The following is a 23896-nucleotide window of genomic DNA, read 5'->3' on the forward strand; positions in this document are numbered from 1 at the left end:
GTGTAACCTGACCATACGGGAGGTTTCCGACGTTCAATACCCATAAGGCATTTGGACATCGGAAAACCCCCGTATTTAGACTCCCGCTCCAAGTGCCGTGTTTTTTCACCCGCCTGAAGGCATGCCAAGAATGTGAGGGTGGCTGTATTTCTGTTCTGCACGTCATCCACTTTAAATTTTTCCAATATTTGAGAACAGATAACATCGAAACACTTTCCTCAATGATCCCCATATTATGGAAATGCACAACGGAGTTAGCGCCAATGCTCTGAGTCTTCCTCGGAGGTTGCAATCTTTTCCCCAGGTGCTCAACAATACTTGGACGTCCATAAACTATGCCGAAGGTTCTTCATCATCCATCAAACTGCATGTATTATGAATGGGCCTTTCCTAAAGTTTTACCGATGGTATTTCTGAAGTACCACTGCTACTATTGTCCTTTAAACTCACTCGTTATTCTGTTCTTCAGCAATGCGACATTGGCGACGGCCACATTTCTTTCCCTGATGTCCCATTAGCTGTTTTTCTGCTATTCTTTTCTTCATTTTGGACTTCTGATTTTCGATATTGAGGTATTCTGGCTATACACACAAACTCCTCGCTGTTATCAGAAAATGACAAACTTTCAAAAGATCGTATTTCACCTCAAACTTTGTCCCGAAGGTAAAACATCCACCAGTTTTCTGACTGATCCATGAGATTTGCTATCTTCGACTGTACTCTTCCTATCCAAAATGAAAGCCAAATTACAAATAAAGTCCGAGAGGACCTATATGGCGGCCTTGAGGGAAAAAAAAATCCATAACAGGATACCTAGCGCTAAAGAAGCAATATGATGTCCACTTCATCCAAAGAAACAGAGCAACCGGGCAGTAAAATAAGCACTGTCTTCAATTTACCCAATGTCTAGAATACTCCTTTCTAGAGTCTTTAACCAATTCTGCATGCAAAATCAAAACAAAAAGGGTGGTATTTTAAGCGATGTACGCAAAAACAGAGCTGTTGGGGAAAATGTAAATTGGCGAGACAAGGAGGTCGTTTGAAACTAGAATCGCTGTATGTTTTAAACATGTAGACGAGGGAAATACTTGGTAATCTCAGGTAATGGAAATGATTACGATACCTTTTTTTGTTTTTGAATCTACATGTATAGTTACAAAAGAACCTTTAGAGAGTGGGGTTTCTGGGTTACTCTGATTGACCAATCAGGGATCAACCACTCTCTTATGACGTTATTCTGGACAGTATGATCATCTAGAGGAGTAGTGCATTTAACCAGGAGACTGGCAGAAGTTTCGGAAGGTGATGCTATTAACAAAAGTAATTACAGCTGCGTTATGGTGTATTAATTGGCAGTTACCCCCTTAATGGAAATAACCAGCGACGGAAACGACTTTTAAAGTCATGATTACGAGAATCAGACCTGTTGTGGAAGCCTCGAAAGCGGGAGCTGTGGTGATGCTGAGGTTGGGATACCGCTGCAGAAAGACAGGATCTAATTAACGATTAGAACTTAGAAAAATCTCTCGTTACCCAAGCTAAAATTTTCCACCACTTTGGACAACTCTAATTGGAGGAATGAATGGACAATAGGGTAGATGCGCAGAAAATAAAATGTTCTCAGTTTAAGCCATGCGCTTAATGTTTGTTTTTTGTTATCAGTTTACTAAATGCATAATTGTTAAAATCCAAGAGGAAATAAGTAAAGTACATTACAAAAATGTTGGCTGCATACTACGATTTGAGGAACATGTTGCTATTTGCTTATTTTAATAACGTGGAGGTGCTCCACGTAACTGCAACAATTTCTAATTAGTAAATGTGCAGTAGTGTGGTTTATCGGTCAAACAGCGTGCATTGATTGGTGAAAAGAAATCGATTTTTTATAAACGCAGTTCTTCGCTATCTATTTTCTTCTTGAACGTTTCTTAAAAATGTGGATATAATCTTTCCCATTCTTTTGACGCATTTAATACCAAACAAATATTCAGATTATGGTTTATTTATATCCAGCCTTGTGCAGTCCACTTCCCACCAGATGTCGCTTCTCGACGACGATGTTATGGACCACCACTACGAAACGCTCATGGAAGACCAGGATCAAGAAGAGGAAGAAGTGGGTTGTGAAGTGGAATACGAGGTATTTGCATTTCTTTTTGCTGTTTTTATTTATGCAGGTTGCATTTTGATTTGTGCTTGGAAAGACCAGTGAAATTAAATTGAAAAATTATCTCGCCAATTTAGAAACGAGTTGCATTTATTCTGAAAATCATGAACATTTTTGTCGTATCTTTCTAGTAATAAGTCTTAGAACATAAAAGCTTTGAGTACTCACAATCACTTAAATCACCACATCTAAGTCAAAAAGTTCTTCGTAGTTGATTTGGTAATTACAGCGGTAATTTGGTAAAGTGAAAAAGCTTCCAAAGAGTAAAGATTAAAAGTACTCAGAGCGGATTAACTTCTTTAGCAACATTTACGAGCAAAACGGAAGAGGTGTGGTGTTAGAAGGTAAAACGTTGACGGGGATCTTCTGTTCTAATTACTTTAATCGGCGATTTGGGAAAGGATTATATGCCGCTTTGCCTTGTCCACCCACCCCTCTGAAGGCAAAGTTTAGTTTTGAACTTGAATCAACGCCACACGCTCTAAATCGGCGGGGTATCCAAATAGTGAATAAACACAGAGGACAAGCATGGCCCTCGGGAAATATTTTTTCGGCAATGGCATAACTTGCAGAGTCCAGTTCCGTTTCATATGGACTAACGGCTGTTCCATTCTTTTCTCTGACTCTCGAGAATAACTGCTAATGTCAAAAAACTAATCTGAAGAGTGTACTTGAAGTCATTTCTCAAGTTGGTACAGTTCCCTCTTTCTGAAGACTGGATTTTTTCGTTTTACAGATTGACAAATGATTTGAGTGAAGGATGGAGTTCAATCTAAATCAGAGATAGAACATTGAAAGCCATGTGCTGTTACATTCTGTCCGTTGCTGGATTTCTTGCAATCCCCGGACAGTTTGTCTACTCTCATGTAAAATAACAAATGCAGTTTTTATTAACTTAGATTTTTTAAACGAATATTTTACAAATAATTAAAGTATTAAATAATATGTGGTGAATTAGAAATATTTAATAAAACTAGGATTGAAACTGATTTAATTTCAAATTGTCTGACAACTTTCCTGGACTACTCGCAGGCTTTGTGCAACCAGCAATCTGCTTTAATGGTGCCTTAAGCCTTCCATTAATCTATGGGGATACTGCCAGGATTATTTGATTCATAGTTTTCTTATTTTTTCCTTCGGATTTACTACATCTAAGCAATTGCTTCTATTTGCGAACGACTTTTAGAAACATTTATTTTAATTCTTTACTTCTTGCAACAAGTATTAGATTGTTATTCAAGATTGAGTTTCACCTAATAATCACATCAATACAGAAATTTTCAAGATTTGTCATTTTCATCCCGGATCTAGGATCACGATGGTAGTCACTGTTTGTAACCCTAAGTTACAATCGAAACTTCTGAGTTTTATATCTTTAAGTTATAAGAACTGGCTCGTCTGTTTCCTTACAGTATACGAAGAGTTCTCGTCACCGAGTAGTTAGGACAGTCATTAGCGCCTGTGGGTTTTCTTCTTCAGGAGTGGAAGAAATCGTTGCCCACTTCTCCCGTAAAAGTTCTCATGATATCTTGCCATTAGCGTTTTTCTTACTTCCTTATCTCTAGCCTTAATGCAATTAGACTTACCGCATTCGAGGTCACGTGCGCTAACTTAATCTTCGATAACTTCAAAGATAGAATAATAAAAAATGTAAACGAGCTCATTCTGAGCGAAACGTTTAGACAGTCTTGGATTTACAGTTTTTTCACATGGGTGGATGCAATTACCATAACCCGTTTCCTTCCTGGCACAAATCAATGTCATAAGATTTTGCCGAATCTATCTACAGCATACACAAAAGAATAAGAACATTGGTTGAATACTCTTTTTGTTTCCTCCTGCACGTTGTCTTCGTTGCAATCTCCTCATTTTACATTTCCACGAGGCTTCGTGTTTTACAGGAACTGACAGTTGAGTAGCGAGAGTAAGGCCCAACATCGAATTATGGAGTCTACAACGCGAGTCGAAAAATGAAAAATTAGATTAAAACTAAATGAAGTAAAATATACGAAATAACAGCTTTAAATACTAGTGAAATAATGCTGGACAGTTACCAATTATGATATATCTTTGAGATAACACAGACATACTGCAAGTGGCAGATCAAGGAGAAACACGTCTAAAATTATTAAAAACAGGGCTTTCTAATCCCTGTGTTTTTGTAAACTGCGTGACATAGTATTAGTATTGGCTGCATGGTGCAAGAAAGCCTATGGCTTATGCTGCACCAGCTAAAAAAAAAAAAAAAAAAAAAAAAATCCGAACAAAACAATGATAAAAACAAAAAAATAAATAATAATGATTATAAAGAAAAGGAAATTAAGCCTATCATCCTATGCGCTTCCCTTACCCGAAAGTACTATCCAGATGACCTTTGAATTTCCCCAAACTGTCGGCCTCTACCACCCATGAAGGCAACTTATTCCAGTAATTTATAACTCGCTGGCTAAAATAAAACTTCCTGCAGTCCAATCTAAACATTTCCCCCCCGTAACTTGAATTATTGTCCCCTAGTTCTAGCATCATTTATAATCTTGAAAATTTTGTCCTCATTCATTTTACTGATGCCTCTCAGAGCCTTAAACACCTCAATCAAATCTCCTCTAAGGTGTCTAGTTTCCAAACTCTGCAACCCACATATTCGAAGTCTTTCTTCATAAGGACGCCCTTTTGCCGATCTCACCAGGCGAGTTACCCTTCTTTGCACCCTTTCAAGAAGCTCGATGTCTTTCTTTAGGTGCGGTCTCCATACTTGAACACAGTATTCCAAGTGTGGTCTAACATAAGCCTTATATAATGGGATTATCACGTCCCTATCTCTACTTGCAAAAGTTCGATAGATCATCGATAGGACACCATGGGCCTTCCTTGCAACCTGTTTACAATGCTCAGAGAATTTCATGTCTGACCGCATCGTAACACCCAAGTCCCTTTCCTCCAGTACTGGGTTTAGTTGAACTCCACCAAGTGAATAAGTTTTTTTGGGATTACTGTTTCCCAGGTGTAATACCTTACACTTTGTTGGATTAAAGCACAGCTGCCATTTTTCTGACCATTCCTGAAGTCTATCTTGGTCTCTCTGAAGAAGCTCAGCTTGACAGTGATCATTAACTACTCTACCAATTTTAACATCATCTGCAAATTTAGACATCACGCCCTCTATCCCTTCATCAATGTCGTTTATGAAAATTAAAAACAACAGTGGTCCTAATACTGATCCTTGGGGAACCCCACTTCTTACATCAACCCAATCTGAGGAATAGCCATTTATCACAACCCTCTGCCTCCTGCCCTGAAGCCATCCTTCTATCCATCTAAGGATTTTCCCAGTGATTCCAACCTGTTCCAGCTTATAAAGCAACCGCTCATGTGGGACTGAGTCAGAAGCTTTGCTGAAATCTAAATAAACAATGTCGAAATTATTCCCTAAATCCAGCTCGTGAGTGACCATTTCGAAATAGCGAACCAGATTTGTTAAACATGATTTTCCCTTTACAAAACCATGCTGAGTATCCTTGAGAATTTCAATTCGATCCAAATGATCCTGAATTCCACCCTTGATCATTGCCTCCATGATTTTCCCTACTACTGAAGTCAGACTGACAGGTCGATAATTTCCAACTTCACTTTTAGAGCCACCCTTATGTACGGGAGATACATTTGCGCTTTTCCAATCCAAGGGAATCTCCCCAGAGTCTAGTGATGCTCGCATAATTAGCCTCAATGGTTCAATGCACTCGCTTGCCGTCCCCCCTTAAGATTATAGAGTATATTCCATCAACTCCAGGAGCCTTACAGGTCTGTAGGCTCGAAAGTTTTTTCATTAAATAATCTTGCGAAATTTCAATATCATTAATTACATATTTTTTAACTTCGCTCCCACAGTTTCCCATTGCTACAAAAGGCTTTTCATTTGTAAATATCGATGCAAAATAACTGTTGAGTTCATCTGCAACGGCAGCTGGTGTATTTATTACTATCCCCTTTCCCTTAACGTAAAGGTCCGATCTGGTTTGTCCTGCTCTTCTTGGCATTTATATATGTGAAGAATTCTTTATCCCCCCTCTTTGCTCTGTTTGCTAGTGATTTCTCTTAAACTGCCTTTGCCTGTCGAACCTTTTCTGTGGCTCTATTACACATGTACGACTAAAACTCAAGAAAAGGAGAAGATCCTGTTTTACGTAAGGGAAGGACAGTCTTTTACTAGGATATGCTGGGAAAAAAAAAAAACTTGCCTTCTAGCGAGAGGACACTGTAATTGGAGTTTCTTAGTGCTACATTTTATTAGGTTCACTCTTCTCTTCCAATCTATGTGGTCTGTTAACACTTAAACTGTTCCACAGGACAAAGATTCAAGATTCAAGTTATTCTAACTTACAACTGGTCGGTCAGTGATTGGTCACGTTTGTATTATTCCCATTTAAGCTGCCTTGATGTCTATTGTCAAGTTCCTTGGTGGTGGCTTTATTCAAACTACGGTTATCTCTTGAATACCGAAGATCGAGTACTCTTGATGTACCCAGTATTAATTTAATTAGAATTTATCCTCTTGCGATGTAACTTAAAACTATGAGAGGAAAAGGCTACTCTCATTGTGTATTTGATAGTGATTGGTCCAACAGCTGTTCCCAATATCTCTCTTCAATGCCTTTGCCTTTCTTGTCATAATACGTGTCAACTGCAGACATCATTAGCGTCTCTTACCAGATTTTAGATGAATATCATTATAAACTTAATACTCCCTACAATACGATGCCTCCTCAACAGCTCACAAATGGGTTTTACATTAATTTCTTTAATGGCGTCTTCAACAAATCAAATCGAACTCTGTCTACACTTAATGGCATCTGTCGAGATTGTTTCTTTCATTATCAGCCACAAGTGGCTGATACAAGTAGTTACCGTTTTCAAGTAATCTATGTACAGGAAAGTTACTGACTTAATTTCCTTTTAATAATTGTTGAAGGCCATATATTCTTTGATTCCAAACCAAAAAGGCTTCAATTATTGTGCTGATAATTATCTATCTATGTTTGACTTAATACGGCAGATCACCGCCTTCTCGTTCCCATTTTCCAAAGTCGCCGGACGTGGGCATCTTCAGCTTTCAAATTTCTCTTTCTCATGGCTGATAGTGCACCTTCCTTCCATGTTTTTCTAGGGCGTCCTCGCCTTCTATTCCCTTGTGGTATCCACTCATATATAATTTTAGGCCATCTCATTTCATTAATGCGCAGCAGATATCCAAACCATCTCAACATCCTATTTTCTATTCTTTCTATAATATCTTCATCTGTCTTATTTCCTCATACGTTATCCTCTCTGGCCTAGAAACCCTAGCACTCCGACGTAGGTAGTCCATCTCTAGGGCCCTAAGCTTCTTTTTGTCACACTCTTTCAGTGTCCATACCTCACATCCGTAGAAAAGTACCGATTCCACCTAAAGACGGTCCAATATGTTTTTTTAGTTATACGGGAGATATTGTTGTCCCACACAGAGTTTAGGGCAATAAGAATCTTCCTACTTTGATGAATTTTTTTGTAAACTTCCCCTTTCCCGTAATCCATCTTTAGTTAATCTACATCCAAGACATTTGGTAAAGTCAACAGGTTTTAGATGTATAGGCTGTGTAACTTTCAATTCATCAGGATGTTCTGCTGTGTGCTTAGGTATTCGGTCTTTGTAAAATTGATATTGAGTCCCCATTGGTCATACGTAAGTTGCAATTTTCTCAACATGTATTGTAAATCATAAGCTTCTTGTACAATGATAACCTGATCATCGGCAAAATTTAGACTCCAAAAAATATCTGTCATTAATTGGTACTCCCATTCCATAACAGCTTATTTTCCATTCTTATAATGCACATTCCAAGAAAATATTAAACATAAAGGTGATAGGCTACATCCTTGTCTCAGCCCCTTTGTTGGATAGATTGTGTTAGATAAAGTATTCGCAACTTTAATATAGGCCACGTTGTTATCGTACAATTCCCTAATCAGTTCCACAAGCTCTGGATCAAATGACATATTTTGAAGGGCTTTCCATAATTCCTTTCTTGGAGCGGAGTCATAATCCTTTACTAAATCGATGAAGGCAAAGAAGGTATTTTTATTCTTTACTTTTCTTTTCTTCACCAGCTGTTGTAGAACAAACAGATTGTCCACAGAAGAGCGACCTGACCTAAATCCACTTTGTTCTTCACTTATCCTCCTCTCTTAATTTTAACTGAAGCACTTTAGAGTACAGTCTGGACATAGTGCAATTAATACTTAAGCCTCTATAGTTCCCCGGATCCAGCTTATTTCCTTTTTTTATACAGGGATGAAATATAACTTACTTTCCATTCATTTGGAGTTTTCCTTAGCTGTATTCATCTGTGCTATCAGATCGAAAAGACTTGGTGACCATATTTAATTAGTTCCATCTTCCCAGGTGATCCATATTTAATTAGTTCCATATTTAATCAGTTCCATCTTCCCACTATGTTCCCAGGGCCTGGAGATTTTTTGTTCTTCATTAATTTTGCACAGTCAAGGAATTGATGTTTTATAATTTCCATCTCCCTATTATCTACTGATGGAGGGGTAATTATGCTCTGATACTGTGAGAGTCTTTCGTTTAGGAGGTTATTATAATGATTTTCTCATGTTGGCATATCTATAAAGTTATTCGATCGAGATTCAGTTGTTTTCAATGCTCTCAAGCTTCGCCAGGCTTCGGATGACTGTGTTCCTCCTAATGAGCTGTCAATTTCTTGGCATCTTTTCTCCCATGCTGCATCCTTGGATTGAGCAATTTTCCTTTTAACTGCTCTATTGCACCTTTTGTATTCTTCTCTATTTTCCTGATTTTTAATCATTAACCATTTGGTAATAGACTCTCTTCTTTTGACCAAACCCACTACCTCCTCATTCCCCCAATACTGTTGCTTACATTTGTGATCAATTAGGCCTAGTGCTTCGTTAGCAGAATTATATGGTGGTTTTAATGCTGTTATATAAGATATTCACTTCTATTTATCCAATGGAGATTCGTGGTTCCGTTAAAGATCCCTAATACTGTCATGAGATAATAGTTCCAGTTTATAGGCAATATTTTCTTGTACTACCCGATTGTCTTTACTGACCGTATTAGGCCTCACTTGCTCCTTATTCTGGTATTTGAATAAAATATTTGCAATCCGACCCGCAGTTGGCATCTCTCATTACCCTGCAGTCTTTGGTTGTCCATACCGACTTCTGGCGAGTAATTATAAAGTCTATAATTGGTTTCTGCTGGAGTGAGGATCGCTCCCATGCCCTGTCTGTAAATGTCTATGGATATTTTGTGTTGAAGAATGTTCAGGTGGTACTGTTTACGGAACCCGATAAGTCTCTCACCGTTGTCCTTCACAGTCTCTTTTCCAAAGCGACCCACTACATCGTCATTCCATTTTTGATCCAACTCGTCCCTTTAGATCTCCTGATAATTATTCTACACAAAAATGTCCTTAGATTAACAAGGATGACAGCAAATATACTCGTTCTCGCAGCAGCGAAATTGGACCATTACATATTTTAATGGTGATGGACCAATTTCTTATGACTGGAGCATTAGCAACTAAGACCATATTTCTCAGTATATACTGTTTGTAAATTGCGTGTGTCTGAACATTTAAACTTGAGATCAAGGAGAAATCCGTCTCTTTTCTGTTTTTCTATTTGCTGGATGAAAAACCCGAGTTTCCGACTAGCCACTAGTGAAAAGGGCCCATAAAAAGTCCTCACATCATCAACGGGACTCGAACCCAGATCTTTTCCACCCGGTGGGGGGAGAGTGGCGATTTGTGAAGTTTCATAACTAACCACAGGCTATCCAGCCTGTGTTTAGTTATGAAACTTCACATTTGATGAAAAATGGCTTCTTCGGCCTTAGGGAATGAAATGAGTTTATTTGGCGTAGTTTTCCCCAAGTTTCAAACCTAACATACAGGCACTGTTAAACCCATTTAAGTTGGCTTTATGAAAACAATAACAAATGGCGATACTCGAAGGAGGTACGCTAACATAAATGATATTTTCGGGAAAATAAAGCGCTGGCCCGTTTCACTCGGGATGCCTTCGTTAAATGTTTTGGCAAGAGTAATGATACGCACTTGCAGAGATCTGGAGATAAAAAAATTAAAGTAAAAAGAAATTACCGGCGTGACTTGTGTGCGCCGGTTGAAATATGACACATCGGCAAGCGCGAGGGTTCAGCGCAGCACTGCTGAAGCAATGATGGCTGTAAATGCATCTTAGGCGTTACGTTTGATAATTTGAATCAATCACATCACCTGAGTCAGTGTTCAGTTGCACTCCGCTGAGCATGAAGCGAATGCATTGCCGGCTGTCATGAGGTCGCATCATCCCTCGCGACTATTCATGACGCTCACTAATTCTCTTACGCACCGACTGGGGTTGATCGATGAGACGCGAAGTCAACGTGCTGCCACACCACTGATGCCTCTCCTCTCTCTCTCTCTCTCTTTCGATGGAACGAAAGTTTACTAACAATCAGGACCGCTAGAGGTCGCTCGTTGCTATGGTACAAATACGTGGGCAGTTAGGGCAATTTACCTCGGCTTCTGCTTTTTGTATCGCTTCCTTATCTGCGCGATACAATTCGGAAGAAATCAATGAGCGTGCATGCGCAGAATTCCCCATCACTGCTAACTCTGACACGATCTATTGATTGTCCTTGCCAATTAAGTCGTTTAATTGATTTACACTTTGCGAGCTGTAAACGACTCCCAAGGACATATTGTTGAATACGAACGGATATTGGTCGAGTCTCTCTCAAACAAAACATGCAGTCCGGCAAGAGATAACAACTGCATCTCCAGGAAATGGAGATGTGGGAAACATAAGAATTCTCGGGACAATAAATGCAAAATATTCCAGAGTACAGTTACTGCAAATTAGTTCCACTTACTATGTTACTTTACATAACATAGTAGAATAGAAGTTAACTGATTTAACCATCGAAAGTGGATTATTTATCAGATTAACATTGTACTGGTAAACTGGCAGTTTTTTTTAACACTGTCTTAATGACTTACGCAAAGACCATTCTTTTGTGTTTAAAACTATCTACTCATTTGAAGACGCTGGTTTTTTTTTTCTGAACATGAAGCGGATGCTGATTTGCTATCCATCTCAATCTACACATTTTAATATGAAGAGCATCAAGATGTCCATGGAACTGGAGCGTTGGTTCAAATATCACTTCTAGCTCTGTATGGTGGTAGACTCAAGATTGAAGAACCGTTTAGCATCACTGGAAGTTATGGTTGGTTTGGCTTCAGTGAGATAAACATCATTACAGATTTTGAATTTAATTTGATGACTTCAGCGATTTGTTGGTGGGTGGACTTCTGTTAAAGTTTTATATAATTTGCACAGCATAGTACGACTGATCTGTTGGCAATGAATGGGATGAGGATAGCTGTGGAGGGCAAATCGTAAACTTGTGGGCTTTCCCACTTTAAAGTGAACGATTCCATTAAACAGAAGAGATCATAGGAAAAGAAGTAAGTTTCCATTGTTTCATCATTGATTTCTCAGAGATGTGGAGGAAGTTAAAGCTGTTAAAAGCTGACTAACGTTAGAGTTGTTAAAAGTCCAGAGAGATAACCGGGAGCTCGAAATTTTCTTGGAACACATTTAGCACTGAGCTTGTTAGAGAAACAAGGTTTGTTACAGTTGATCGCCATTTCATTGAATAATATACCTGAGAAGGGTTTTGTGATAGCATTTGGGCTGTTAAGATTGGGAGTAAAACTTTCTCCATGAGTTTCAGTAGTTCTAACGCTTTGACAATTGGTGAATTGACTTTTGGAACTGGTGTGTCTGGTACACTCTACCAAGCCCTTTTAGCCTTCTTAAATGGCTCAGCCCTTTTCTATAAGAAAAGGTCTCAACTACTTAAGAAGGAACTGAGCCATCACTTGCTGTGACATCTGCGCAACATCCAATAACTGTGGTCCTTGGTTGTGGCTGGTAAAATACCTCGGCCAGCACTTTCATCTTAATTGTCTAAGGAATCAGGTCTGTGCATTTTTACTACGTCTCTTGTCCATTTCGAAAACTTCATAGATCTTATGTTTCCTCCTAGGAGGAGTCTGCGCTACACATTTACACCAATGTCCACATGCCGGGACTTGCAATGAATTACCAGTCGTCGATGCTGTTCGAATTATGGAAGTCAATGTTGGAGTGAAGAGAGGTCAGGTGGGAGGAGGATTGTGGGTATTAGCTGTTATAATCCAACAAGTGATGTGTCCGATCAACTGTATTGTCTGAAAGGGATATTAGGAGTACCCTATGTATAAATACGTAGAAGAAAGACCAAACAACTCACTGAGAGTAATGAAAAACCTAATGTTATCGAGAAATTATAACAAATGTTTAGGCTTCTGTTGGTTGTCCTTGTATTCAAAGAGAATATTCAAGAGTTTCTTTTAACATGATAGATCGGTAAGTAAGTGCAATTCTATATCCGACACCCTTTACGATATTACTCGCCGTCGGAAATATGAGCGAAGTAATCTCAGTGCACCCGCTAGAAGGGAAATATTTTGGCATTTAACAAGAAAAACTACCTCTACCTGTCTGTGAACATTCCGTCTTCACATAAGACGCAAGAGGGGTCAGCCAGAATGCCATCGTTCTCAGAAAAAAGAAATCTGCGCTAAGCTTAAAATAGCCGATGAGTGCACACGCAAAAAATCGCCTGCACATTAAATCCGCAATACTTTTACCACGTCTACAAATCTTGGTTCCTTAAGTACTGGATGACATTCCAGCATGACAGTTCTTTCGCAGTTGGAGTGTCTCCTGACGGATGGAGAGACTCTGGGACAGGGGACGGACTGCTTCGGCTAACAAATAGGATGATTCGTCAAACCGTACTGTCTGATCCGGGTCATTTGTTTTCTCTACGAAGTGGCCAAAACACTTCAACCAGCAAACGTTCCATACCATCGGCGTTTAGCGGTGATTGATTGCGTCTTCGGAATGTGCAAAAATTGTGGGGGATACACGGGCCGCTAGACAGCTCGTGATGGTTACAAGATTCCCGTAGATGCCAGTGGTGTTTATTGTTCCTCGTGTTTCGAAGCCTTCAATAAAAACCACCGGACACCGAGTGATTCATAAGAAGAACAAATATGGAGCGCGTGGTTTTTAGTTTTAGGGAAGCTACTAGACAGCCGGCTTATGAATAATGAAGATAGATTTAAGCATAAAGTGCACGGCCAGAAATGGCTTCCCAGCTGTAATTTCGACAAAGTACAGCTCTTGAATGAGACAGCCTAATGTCTAACGAAGTGGAATTTACAGATAAATGCATTATATTTTCATGCAGCCGTAAAATTGCCCACAGCGCAGTTGCAACAGTGGATCGAGGATACCCACCACACAAACATCTTGGCTAATACAGTTTATGAGACAAATAAACGTAAAGAAATAATTCTGCGGTCTGCCTACGTGTATGTTGTCGCAGTAATAACCCACTGGCTGATTACTCCGTATAAATCGGGACCAGGAAGAAATGTTGTGGAAAAGCACCGAGAATTCGATGCAATTACACGAAGTGGCCCAACTATGCTCTGAAGAAAATAAATAAATCGTGTCGTCCTTTCTTGTTCGGATACATTTACTTTTATTTATGCTGGTGGTAGAGTGGAGAGCGCGCATATTAACGTGATATCGACGACTGATTTTATGTGAGCGTGGATGAAAGGGGAAAACAGAACGCGATGCGCAGAAAAGTTTTCCGAATCCAGCCCGCATCATTTTAATTTATCAGTCCGTCCACCGAAGCGTACCGACACGCGAAGCCCAGAAGAAAAGTCTTTCCAAAGTTCTGCGAATATCGTTAGGCAAAAACTCCTTACTTTTCGCAATCTATCAGCCCCATCCGTTGTCTGTCTATCTCATCCTCCGGTACGCCTGCGTCTTCAGATGCAGTCTTTCATCCTCTCCCGTTCGTTCTGTGCGTCATACTTTGTAGCTAATCTCGTTAGAAGCCATTTTGGCCAAATGCACGAGACAGAGAGGCACGAGGTGAATCCACTTTCTCAATTTCGAAAGCCTGCTTTCTATAGACGGCTTTTCTCCTGACCGTCCGTGTAAAAAGGGATGTGGAGACGCGGGTTACTAATAGTGGAGAGCAGCAACCCACGTGCTGATTCTCTAAGCACATTTCATTTAGACTAAGAGCGAAGGTAAGAAAAGAAAGAAGAGGCAGGACGAGATCGTGCTTGCTGAGATGTTGAAAAACGTCGTTTCTGATTAGCATGGCTGGTTTCAGCAGAGGCCGGGATCTCGTGGGACAGACACGGAAACCAATGCACTACCTAATGGATGGATGGTGGATAGATGAGAGAGAGAGAGGGGAAGCTGCTTCTCTCGATGTGTTGACGCCACACTGTACTGTGTCGTGTCGTTACTGCAATCTCATGGGTGGTGTCTGTTTAAAACGCATTTCCAGACGCTCAGTTTCAAGAAAAAAAAAAGGAAAAATTTAAATGATTTCGTGCAACGACTTTCCCCCATTCAGAACCTCGCAGGGCTATTTGGAGGGACACGTGCCACTAAACAGCCTCAGAATCAGGAAACATTTAAGCTTAAAGGGGCCGTGAAATGATTCTGGCGGTAAATTGACAAACCTCCTTCTGCAAGAGATATCACCAAAGTTGAAGTGTGGAGGAAGGCAGGCTATTTAAGGGGAGGGAAAACTTAGAGGCTGTAAATGAGTGCCATTTTCCATCTTATTTTCTGACCGTAAAGATATGATGAAGGCCGGGGGGAGAAGAGAAAGAGACTTTGGGCCATTTACAGAACCATGATGGGCTTAAAGCTCTATCTTCTCCACTCTCGATGTCTCTGGATAGAGTTGTGCATAATATAAAAAAAGTTTTAGTTTCAGTACACCACATGTGTTTTGTGTACCCGTACACTGTAATACCCACTATTTCTGATCAAAAGCAATTTTTCATGAGCGATAACATTTATCGAAAGATTTCCCACCTAACTAGCAAAATGTAGTAAGGTTTTCGTTTATCCTTAGAGAGTGGACTTATAGTTTGCGTGTTTTCTCAGCATCTTATCTGTCAGTCTTTTTCTACTATATCAAGATAGAGATTCCGCTGTCCTCCTTACAATAAAAAACTTAGAAAAAGCCTTCCACGTCAGATTAATTTGCTCAGCCTGCTCTGAACATACGTTGTTAATTGAGTGAAGGTTTCTTGGGTACTTCGATCATAAATCACAGTCGTATCTTTGTCGTGTATTGCGTTTACATGTGCTGGTAAACGTGTATATTTACCAGCCCACTTTCTTCTACCAATATTTATATCCTCCTTGAATCCTCAAAGAAACGGAGAATTGCCTACTACCCATCTTAACCAAACAAATCCTGCCAGGTGAATCTACCAAACTAAAACACAAACTGACCACAACAAGCTTACTAGCGGAGAATTCTGCAAGCATTTAAAGATAACAAGGCTAGCAGTTGTCTACTTGACATTAAATTTGCAATGCACTAACCCCAAGCACCCCCCTTCCCAGTTGCGAGGAAGTAGATCAAAGGCGATGTGCTAAAATTCGTAAATTCGCTCCAAACGACAAGTGTAGGATTTCTTAATTACTTGAGTATGAATAAGAAATCCTGCACACGGATAGTTAATGCTGATGTATCCCAAGCATATTTAAGCCCTCCAAGCAGTGTGGAATAAAGAACTGTGATACGGCATTAACGTGATATTGTGCATCAAACAGAACCCCCCGATGGAACTTCATCCACGCGAGGGCCACTCATCAGATGCAAATCGTGTTATCTGATGATCAACTGCTGATGTCAGACGATTTTTCTCAAATCTGTAAATCAATCTGCAAATTAGGATGTTTTGCTTTGCTTTCTTCTATTCAAAAGGCAATCTAGCCCGTTCCTTCTGATTTTAATGATACTAATTGCTATCTGAAAGATATTTGCAGATTTTCTTCAATACATTACTTTGCATTGGCCCGGTCGGACAACCTTGCACAGCTCAATTCTTTTGAGGTCGAAGTCAACTCCTTCGCCGACGACTTGAAAAATCAATAAAGCCATCGCTTCGAGGTCATCTCTTCAGACATCAAGTGCCTCACTACAATATTGTCTAGATTCATTTCCTCATTGTCCACACAAGAACTAGATGAACTTGAACTTTTCGATTGTAAATGTAGATTCAATACTAGACCTAAATAGAATTCTTTAATACGTTCCGATTACTTCATCGACTGTGGTGCGTTGTTGACTTAATTGTATGTCCTAGATTTGATTTGCATAATTCCCTTCAGGTCTTGTCTGCAGTCCCGCATGCTTTTAAAGTTCTTAGGTCTAATTGAATTCTTGACCATTGCGACATAATCGGGTCATCCTATCTCAACTGTTTAATAATAATAGGTTTTCCCGAATTTCCGGGAGGAAAAAAACAATGCAGCTCTCGTCTGATACCGACTAACTCAGCCACGTTGTGAAAAAGACCAAAAAATTTCTCACTTCATCGACGGGACTCAAATTCGGAATCTTTTCAACCCGGTGAGGGGAAGACGGCGATTCTACCCATGAAGGCGGGGGGTTGCATTGAATAATACCGAAGATTGCACTAACATGAATGAGGCAGGAACTTTCCACGATGGATATTGCACATATTGTAAATCTAGAAAGAAGTTAGTTCACGTCTTCACCCACAAATACGACAATAAATTCAAAGTATGTTGAGCGATAAATTTTGGGAATGCAACAAAATGTCAGTTAATTTTAGGTCGCTGTGCGAATAACGCCTAAGAATTTAGAAGAGTCGCTATCGAAGATGAATGGGCTACAGCCATCCAAATCGTTATCCCCTTAGTTAGCGTAAACTGGAAGGTAAATTAAGAATTTGTTCACTTCAATAAATCACCTGTATTGCTATTCGCTGGTCTTAGTGTTAAAATAACTTCAACATTACTGTATGATATGTTAACTTATTAATTTATCAACTTACATTACAATGTCTTCATTTCAGGAAATCACCTTGCGACGAAGCCACAGTGAGGAAAAGTTAGGCCTAACTCTATGTTATGGAGCACCTGACGAAGCCGAGACTGATATTTTCGTCAGTGAGGTCAGTGGGACGCCTGATTATTTGCTATACCAAAAGTGAACAATTTTATAAACCAACGATTCTTAAACGTTCGCATTCCAAAATTCAATTTTTCACCTGTCCCTTTAAAATTGTTGTAATGAATAATGTGCTTTTAAATAACTCTGTCTTTTCAAATTTCAATTTTCTGACAATGTATTTCATTTAGAATTTTTGGAACTAGAATGGAGGAGGTGACTGCTGAAAAAAATTAAGGTTACGAATCTCTGTTACATTGTTTTTTTTTTTTTTTTTTTTTGGTCTATATGCTGATCATCCAAAGAATCTGAAATATCACAATAGTTTAACAGACCGCACGTGAGGGAGAGAAAATGGTACTTTTACCATCCAATTAATGTTTTTCAAGTAATCTCAGCTCATATATTAGATTTAGTAAGCTTACTTTCTGAATTAGGCTGCTTCAAAATGACACTTAGAGCTGGGAGCTCTGTAAGACTTTTTGATTCAGTGTCAAAGTTCTCGAAGCGATTTTCTTGCAATCGCAACAACGTTAACAAATATTACCAAATGTTTCGATACTGGGCACTGATGGTCGATGGAATCAGTTCTTGACGCCGACACTCCTTGCCATCCCATGAAAATGACCAATATGCCACGTTTAGATTTGGAGGGTTTATACCTAACGCAACTACAAGTTGAGTGTAAGTCCTCCTCTCTTGAATTTTCTTTAATGACATTGACGAGGGAGTAGGGGATTGTTATTATTTTTACAGCGACTAAGGCCGCATTGGGCTATATCCATTTGGTCTTAACACGTATATGTTCATTAGATGAAAAACGCAGAATTAGTCCCAGTGTAACGCTACTCTCTCGAGATCTCAGCCTGAGATCGGCTAACTACATTCTCGACCGAAGAGGGGTACAAAACTCGTCCATTTATAAACTGGAATCAAACCCAACCCTTCTAAACATCTGGAGGAATACAACTAGAAGCTCGTAATGGAAGATACCAGCCTGGTACCCTCTATCATCTTCTAATCTCTGATCAAACGACCACAGATTTCATCAAAAGTCTGCAAGAACTGTTTGGTCACTTGATTTTCTAACTTCTTCAAAGGCCCACTAACCTGGCCAATGGTGTTAAAAAAACTCGACTTATTCCCAACATTAAATTTGTGCTTTAAAGACAAACTTGCTTTTTTTGTGTGATAAATAGGAGGGTGGAATCTTTGGCGATTCAGTCGCCAAACAGAAAAAAAAAAAAAAAAAAAAAAAATCAAACTTCTTCAGTGTCTTTATGCACATTATACACATTTCTGCAGTATAGCACACTAAACTTGAGTATCGTTTAAGACAAACCAATCGTGTGACTATTTTTATTTAATTTCACTTCCTTCACCTTAATTTTTATCGATTTGTTTTAATTTGACATGCTTTCTGGAGCGATGTCTTAATTTTAAATTTCACTTTGCAATCTTCAGTTTTTAATTTTAAATAATACTACTGAATTCTTGGAGGAGAGTTCTACATAATTATAAAGCTTGTACTATTTTAATTATTCCTAGTTTCGCTGTTCAACGCTGTTGCTATAAAACACTAACGCCATATTTTTTTATTATTATTATTTATTTAGCTAAGTCTGATGCACGCACTCGTGCAGCACGAACTGTATTTGATCAAATTTGCATTGCAACGTATCGCATAAAAAATCCTGAAAGTTAATGGCTTCTCATGTTTGTTAGTGTATTCCTTCAAAATCTTTAAAATCTACCCAATTTCTTATAACTGCATTCACTACTGGCGCTAATTATCCCTTCATAAATTTATCCTTTTATGGACAAAGTTGCGGCAATTTTTTTTCTAAAATTATTTCCAATAAGAAATAATTCCTCTTGACTAATTGAATTTACTTCGTCTTGTAGATTGAACCTGTCAGTGTTGCTTCCAAAGATGGCAGAATTCAAGAAGGCGATCAACTCCTACAAGTAAGTTTGATTATCGTGATTTTAACCTGAAAGTTTATGTTAAGAGTCAATTATCTATCTGTCGCATTAAACTCGAAATAATAGGATTAACAAGCTCTTAGAAGGTGACTACAATTAATATAAAGGAATCGCGAAATAAATTCGAAAGAGTTATCTACAAAGCAGGGTTTAATTTTGATATATTCATTCGTTTTCTTGATTTGTAGTAGTTTTCTATATAACACTACAAATCTGTGTGAAATTTGAAATTTTATGCAAATGGTGCACGATTTCAATGTTTCCAATGGTGGAAATCGAAAATTCCAAATTTTCTGAACTCAACATTTCTAAAGAAGTCGTCAGAACACGTGCAATGATTTTCATTGGTCGATTTCTAATTAATACGAGAAAGAACGAAGAAATGAAGTTCCTCGTGACTTTTTTTTAAACTAATCTACCCATGTTAGCTGCATATACTGTCTGTTTTTTTAATCTCGCAGTTTCGGAAGTTTTACTTCGATATTTTTCGCAATGGCGTTATCACGTTTACCCCCTGTAAGAGATAGTCTCATACAGGGGGTATCGTGTTAGATTTTTCACAAGGGTTCTTTTAAAACCCGTGTTTTGTCGAAGCTTCATCTAGCTACCTCTGGCTCCCGATTTATCTAAATGGAACTTTCCATTTAGATGTTTAAAACACTGTTTAAAGTTAAGTTGCAGTAATAAAGCATGCTTTCTGTAGAGCAGTTTTTAAAATTCCTCTCCTGTGAAAATATCAGCGTTGTAACTAAGTACATTCCTTCTCTAAAAGGCTCGAAGAATGTAGCATCCCGTCATGCAACAGAATGAAAATAATGGAATTTGTCAAAGAAGTTGCGCTTTTACTATTACGAAAATTATTTTCAACGCATCCTCTGCTTCTCGTTGACCTTTAACCGTTTCTTCGTCTGCAGAGGAAGAAGCGAGAGAAAAAAAAAAATTGTCCTCTGAGTGGAGGAGACAGCGCTAGGAATCCTCCTCTTATTATCCGTTACTATAGCAACCGCTTGTCCTTTACGAGTGGAAGAAGGAAAATGAGGCATATTGTCTTCCATGAAAATAAAATAAAACGCCCCTTTAGAAAATTATTATTGCAGCCACTTTTCGGTGTTGAATACGCCCCTTAACCCCCCCATTATAATTATTTTAGTTATGCGATATTTTATTAAGTTTTAATTGCGCGACTGGAATTAACTCCTAAGGAGAATGTGAGGGCTATCGCTGTAGGAGTATTAACTGTTTCGAAAGTGAGGCTGCAAATTCTGGTATTGCGACACCCTCACTTGAGAGGATGTTTCGCCGGTGGAGCAGATTTAGACATCGTTGTACAGTGTAGCGAGTGCCCTAAAGAAAATACCACAACCGCTAAAATCTAAGAAATTCTTTTCTTTTCCCGGTGTAGTTTGTATCGAAAATAGAAATTCAAACATTAAACACGGTTTTAATGCGGTTTTGACAGCTTTAGACAATCCATGCACGCTTAGCGTGTAACGTTTTTTGAAACTCGTGGCACGTGGTGTCGCTTGTAAAGAAGTGCGTGAGAGAGAGAGGGGGGGAGGTTAAAAAAAACTAATAAATACAGTACACTGAACAGCCAACTTTACAAAATGTAAAACTAAAGAGTTTTATTAACTTCCTATAAAATTATTATCTTAGTAATTAATTGATAAAAAGGTATGTATTTTTTATTTCTGTTAATTATAGAAAAATTTAAAAATTCAATTAATTTATGAAAAATTTGACACGACTGAAACGTAATGCACTGTGCACATTAACTTTTTAAAATTAATATTTGTTAATTAAAATCAGTATTTATTATATCGATTTTATTTATTAATTTTAATCGATATTAAATCAATATTTACGAAAATTAATATTTGTTATTAATTAAAATCAATTGAATAAATAAATGTATCTCTGCCGACATTCAATGGATTTTTATTAAATTTCAAAATGCATATATTTAGAATTCATTAAAAAATAATTAAATACAAAAATATTTATATTTACAGACCAAGAAAAAATTAACGCGTCTGAAATTAATGTTGTTATTAACAGCGCCAATTAATAATACACAATTAATATTACAGCTCCAATTAATATTACACAATGCGCACACATGAGCTAATTTGTCTTAAAAATAAATAAATAAACAAACATTTAAATTTTATACTGCAAGAAAAAATTTCTCTATGTATATTGACTGATATCGAAGAGTAGCGAAATATAAAATTTCTGATGCATGGGAATTTAGTTTTTCTTTTCTTTTTTAAATATCCAAAAGGTTAGATTGAGAAGACTTAATTCATTTAAAATTACAGTCCAATGACAGGACCTGCGCCCCTTCGAGATATTAAGCTTACATATTCGGTTTACTCTTGTAATTTAAAAATATTGCATATGTAATCCTTCACAATTATTTACCTTGCTCTTCACATATAAACAACTCACTCCTGTTAGTTCTAACTCTCTTATTATTAATAAATAGCCATGGCCAAGCTGCTTAATTTTTAGTACTTTCATACCTAATATATCTGAAGGTGTTGCATATGAAAGACGAGTATCACTGCTGAAATAGCTTTTGCTTTTAGTTTTTCATTTTAGTTCCTACAGGTTCACTTTTATAATAAAAAATGTGCATCTTTCAATAATTGTACAATCGTTATTGTGTTTCTGCCGATTATATCAGTTTCTGTTGGAAATGTGGTCTATTAAAAAATTAACTGAAGGTATAATTAAATTTTTACCACCGGATCAGAGCACTAGTCATACCAAGAATTTTGATGAAATAATAATATCCATTACAGCATACATCCAGTGTGCACAAGATAACGTCCACTACACACAGATTTCGGAAAATCACAGACAACACCTAACTGCCTTTCGAATGATGCTTGCTTCATTTTCCTCACAGCACAGCCCACGACCATATTATGTGGCTGCCTGTGATTCCAGGCAGCCACATAACTTGGAGTCGGCCAATGTCATATCTGATAATGTGACAAATCAAAGGGTAAATGAACAAGAAATTACCAGTCAGTAGGTTCCTGCAGGATCTCCTTCACACACACTACACAGATATGTGAAGGAGTGCTAAGAAACTCCAAAAAATGTACACAAAAAATGCTTGGTACAACTATTGAATCATGTAGAGTGGAATTTACAAGAAATTGTTACCACAGCAAGTCATCATAAAAAAAGACTTTGCACCCTTTGCACGTGAAAGGGTTACTGTTATCCCCTTGATAACTTAGTTGCGCATCCCTAAGGAGATACAGTTTCCGTTTTTGAACTTTCAATTTCGAAAACAGAAATAAAATAAACTTCTTAATAAAAATATGGTTCGAATGGTTTATGCTTAAACCATTTTAAATCATATCTCACCACTCGTCCTCGGATCGTTTATCCCGGGTTTCCACCTTAGTAAAAATTTTCCTAGGGGTTTCCTTGCGTACAATTGCCTTCATCCTCTTTGGGAGACTTGATTATTCCGAATTTCTTTCATTATGGCAAATATTCCTTTTGCCTCGTTTTCTATGACCATCGTGAAGATTAACGTGATAATATTAAACAGCCAACCTTATCTGGTCACATTGCGCCGATTTATATGATCGGCGCAATGCGACCAACTTAAACCTTTAATGTAAGATACATTAGAAAGCAAAGATGGCCTAAAACATACAGTATTCCTAAATTAGCACTTCTCAACTATTAATTCACTGTTTTCTTCATACTTTTATAAATAAATTTCAGTATTATAAATAAAGAATTCATTTTATTATTTCGATTTTAGATTAACGGAGTAGAAGTCCATAATCGGGAACAGGCTGTCAAACTATTTTCAGATAAAAGGAAGGAGTTCACGTTACTCGTGGCCCGGCCTCACTTGCAAGTAAGTAAACTGCACTTATGGCCGTAAAATATGCAATACGATTATTCAATATATTTAGTATGATCATTTAATTAACTGTACATGATTTACTATACTGAGTTGAATTTTAAGGAGTATACATACAAGGTGTGGAAATAAAGTGACATCGAAGATGACCGCAACATCACAGTACCGGAATGGTGCTGTGCTGTGGGTCATGTTCTATGGGTTTGAAAGTAATAATCGAAGGGGCATGTGTAGTTCAAATTTCCTACAACAAATGGTGGTACAGAGATCGTCCAGTAGGCTGAGAGGTTGCAAATAACAACTAGTTCCATGTCACGATTTTGCAATGGAACAACTATAAATGGTTAAAAGATGAACGTGAGGATGACAAAAGAAGAGGGCGTTTGTCAACCTCTCGAAATGAGAGATAGATTTGCAGAAGTTCAGGAAATTGTGGAAGAGATCTTCGTTTGACCCTCGGAATGATGCCGAGGAGTTAAATATGAACAAGAAGACGATTCGTTAAATTCATGAAGGAAAAGGAAAGTCTGTGCAAAATTTTACCGCAACAGCCTCGCGGATGTCATCATGCGAACACTTCATCCAGATTTTTCAAGATAGCTTTAATTTAATAATAATAATAATAAGATTCTTTATTAACATAAATTTTATACACTAGTGATTCCTTACACAG

General features: G+C 38.1%; 1 protein-coding gene across 1 annotated transcript in view; it reads left to right on the top strand.

The window, feature by feature from the left end:
• Positions 1-23896, top strand: part of LOC150076567 (E3 ubiquitin-protein ligase PDZRN3-like) — a 61030-nt gene that overhangs the window by 27585 nt on the left and 9549 nt on the right. The window contains exons 3-6 of the mRNA XM_090387384.1: positions 2014-2140; positions 17245-17343; positions 19245-19307; positions 23119-23217. Coding sequence (XP_090243510.1) covers positions 2014-2140; positions 17245-17343; positions 19245-19307; positions 23119-23217 — 388 coding nt within the window. The remainder of the gene's footprint in view (positions 1-2013; positions 2141-17244; positions 17344-19244; positions 19308-23118; positions 23218-23896) is intronic.

This window comes from Mastigoproctus giganteus, chromosome 13, assembly GCF_048544385.1.
Source record: "Mastigoproctus giganteus isolate SK-2022 chromosome 13, ASM4854438v1, whole genome shotgun sequence".
Taxonomy (NCBI): domain Eukaryota; kingdom Metazoa; phylum Arthropoda; class Arachnida; order Uropygi; family Thelyphonidae; genus Mastigoproctus; species Mastigoproctus giganteus.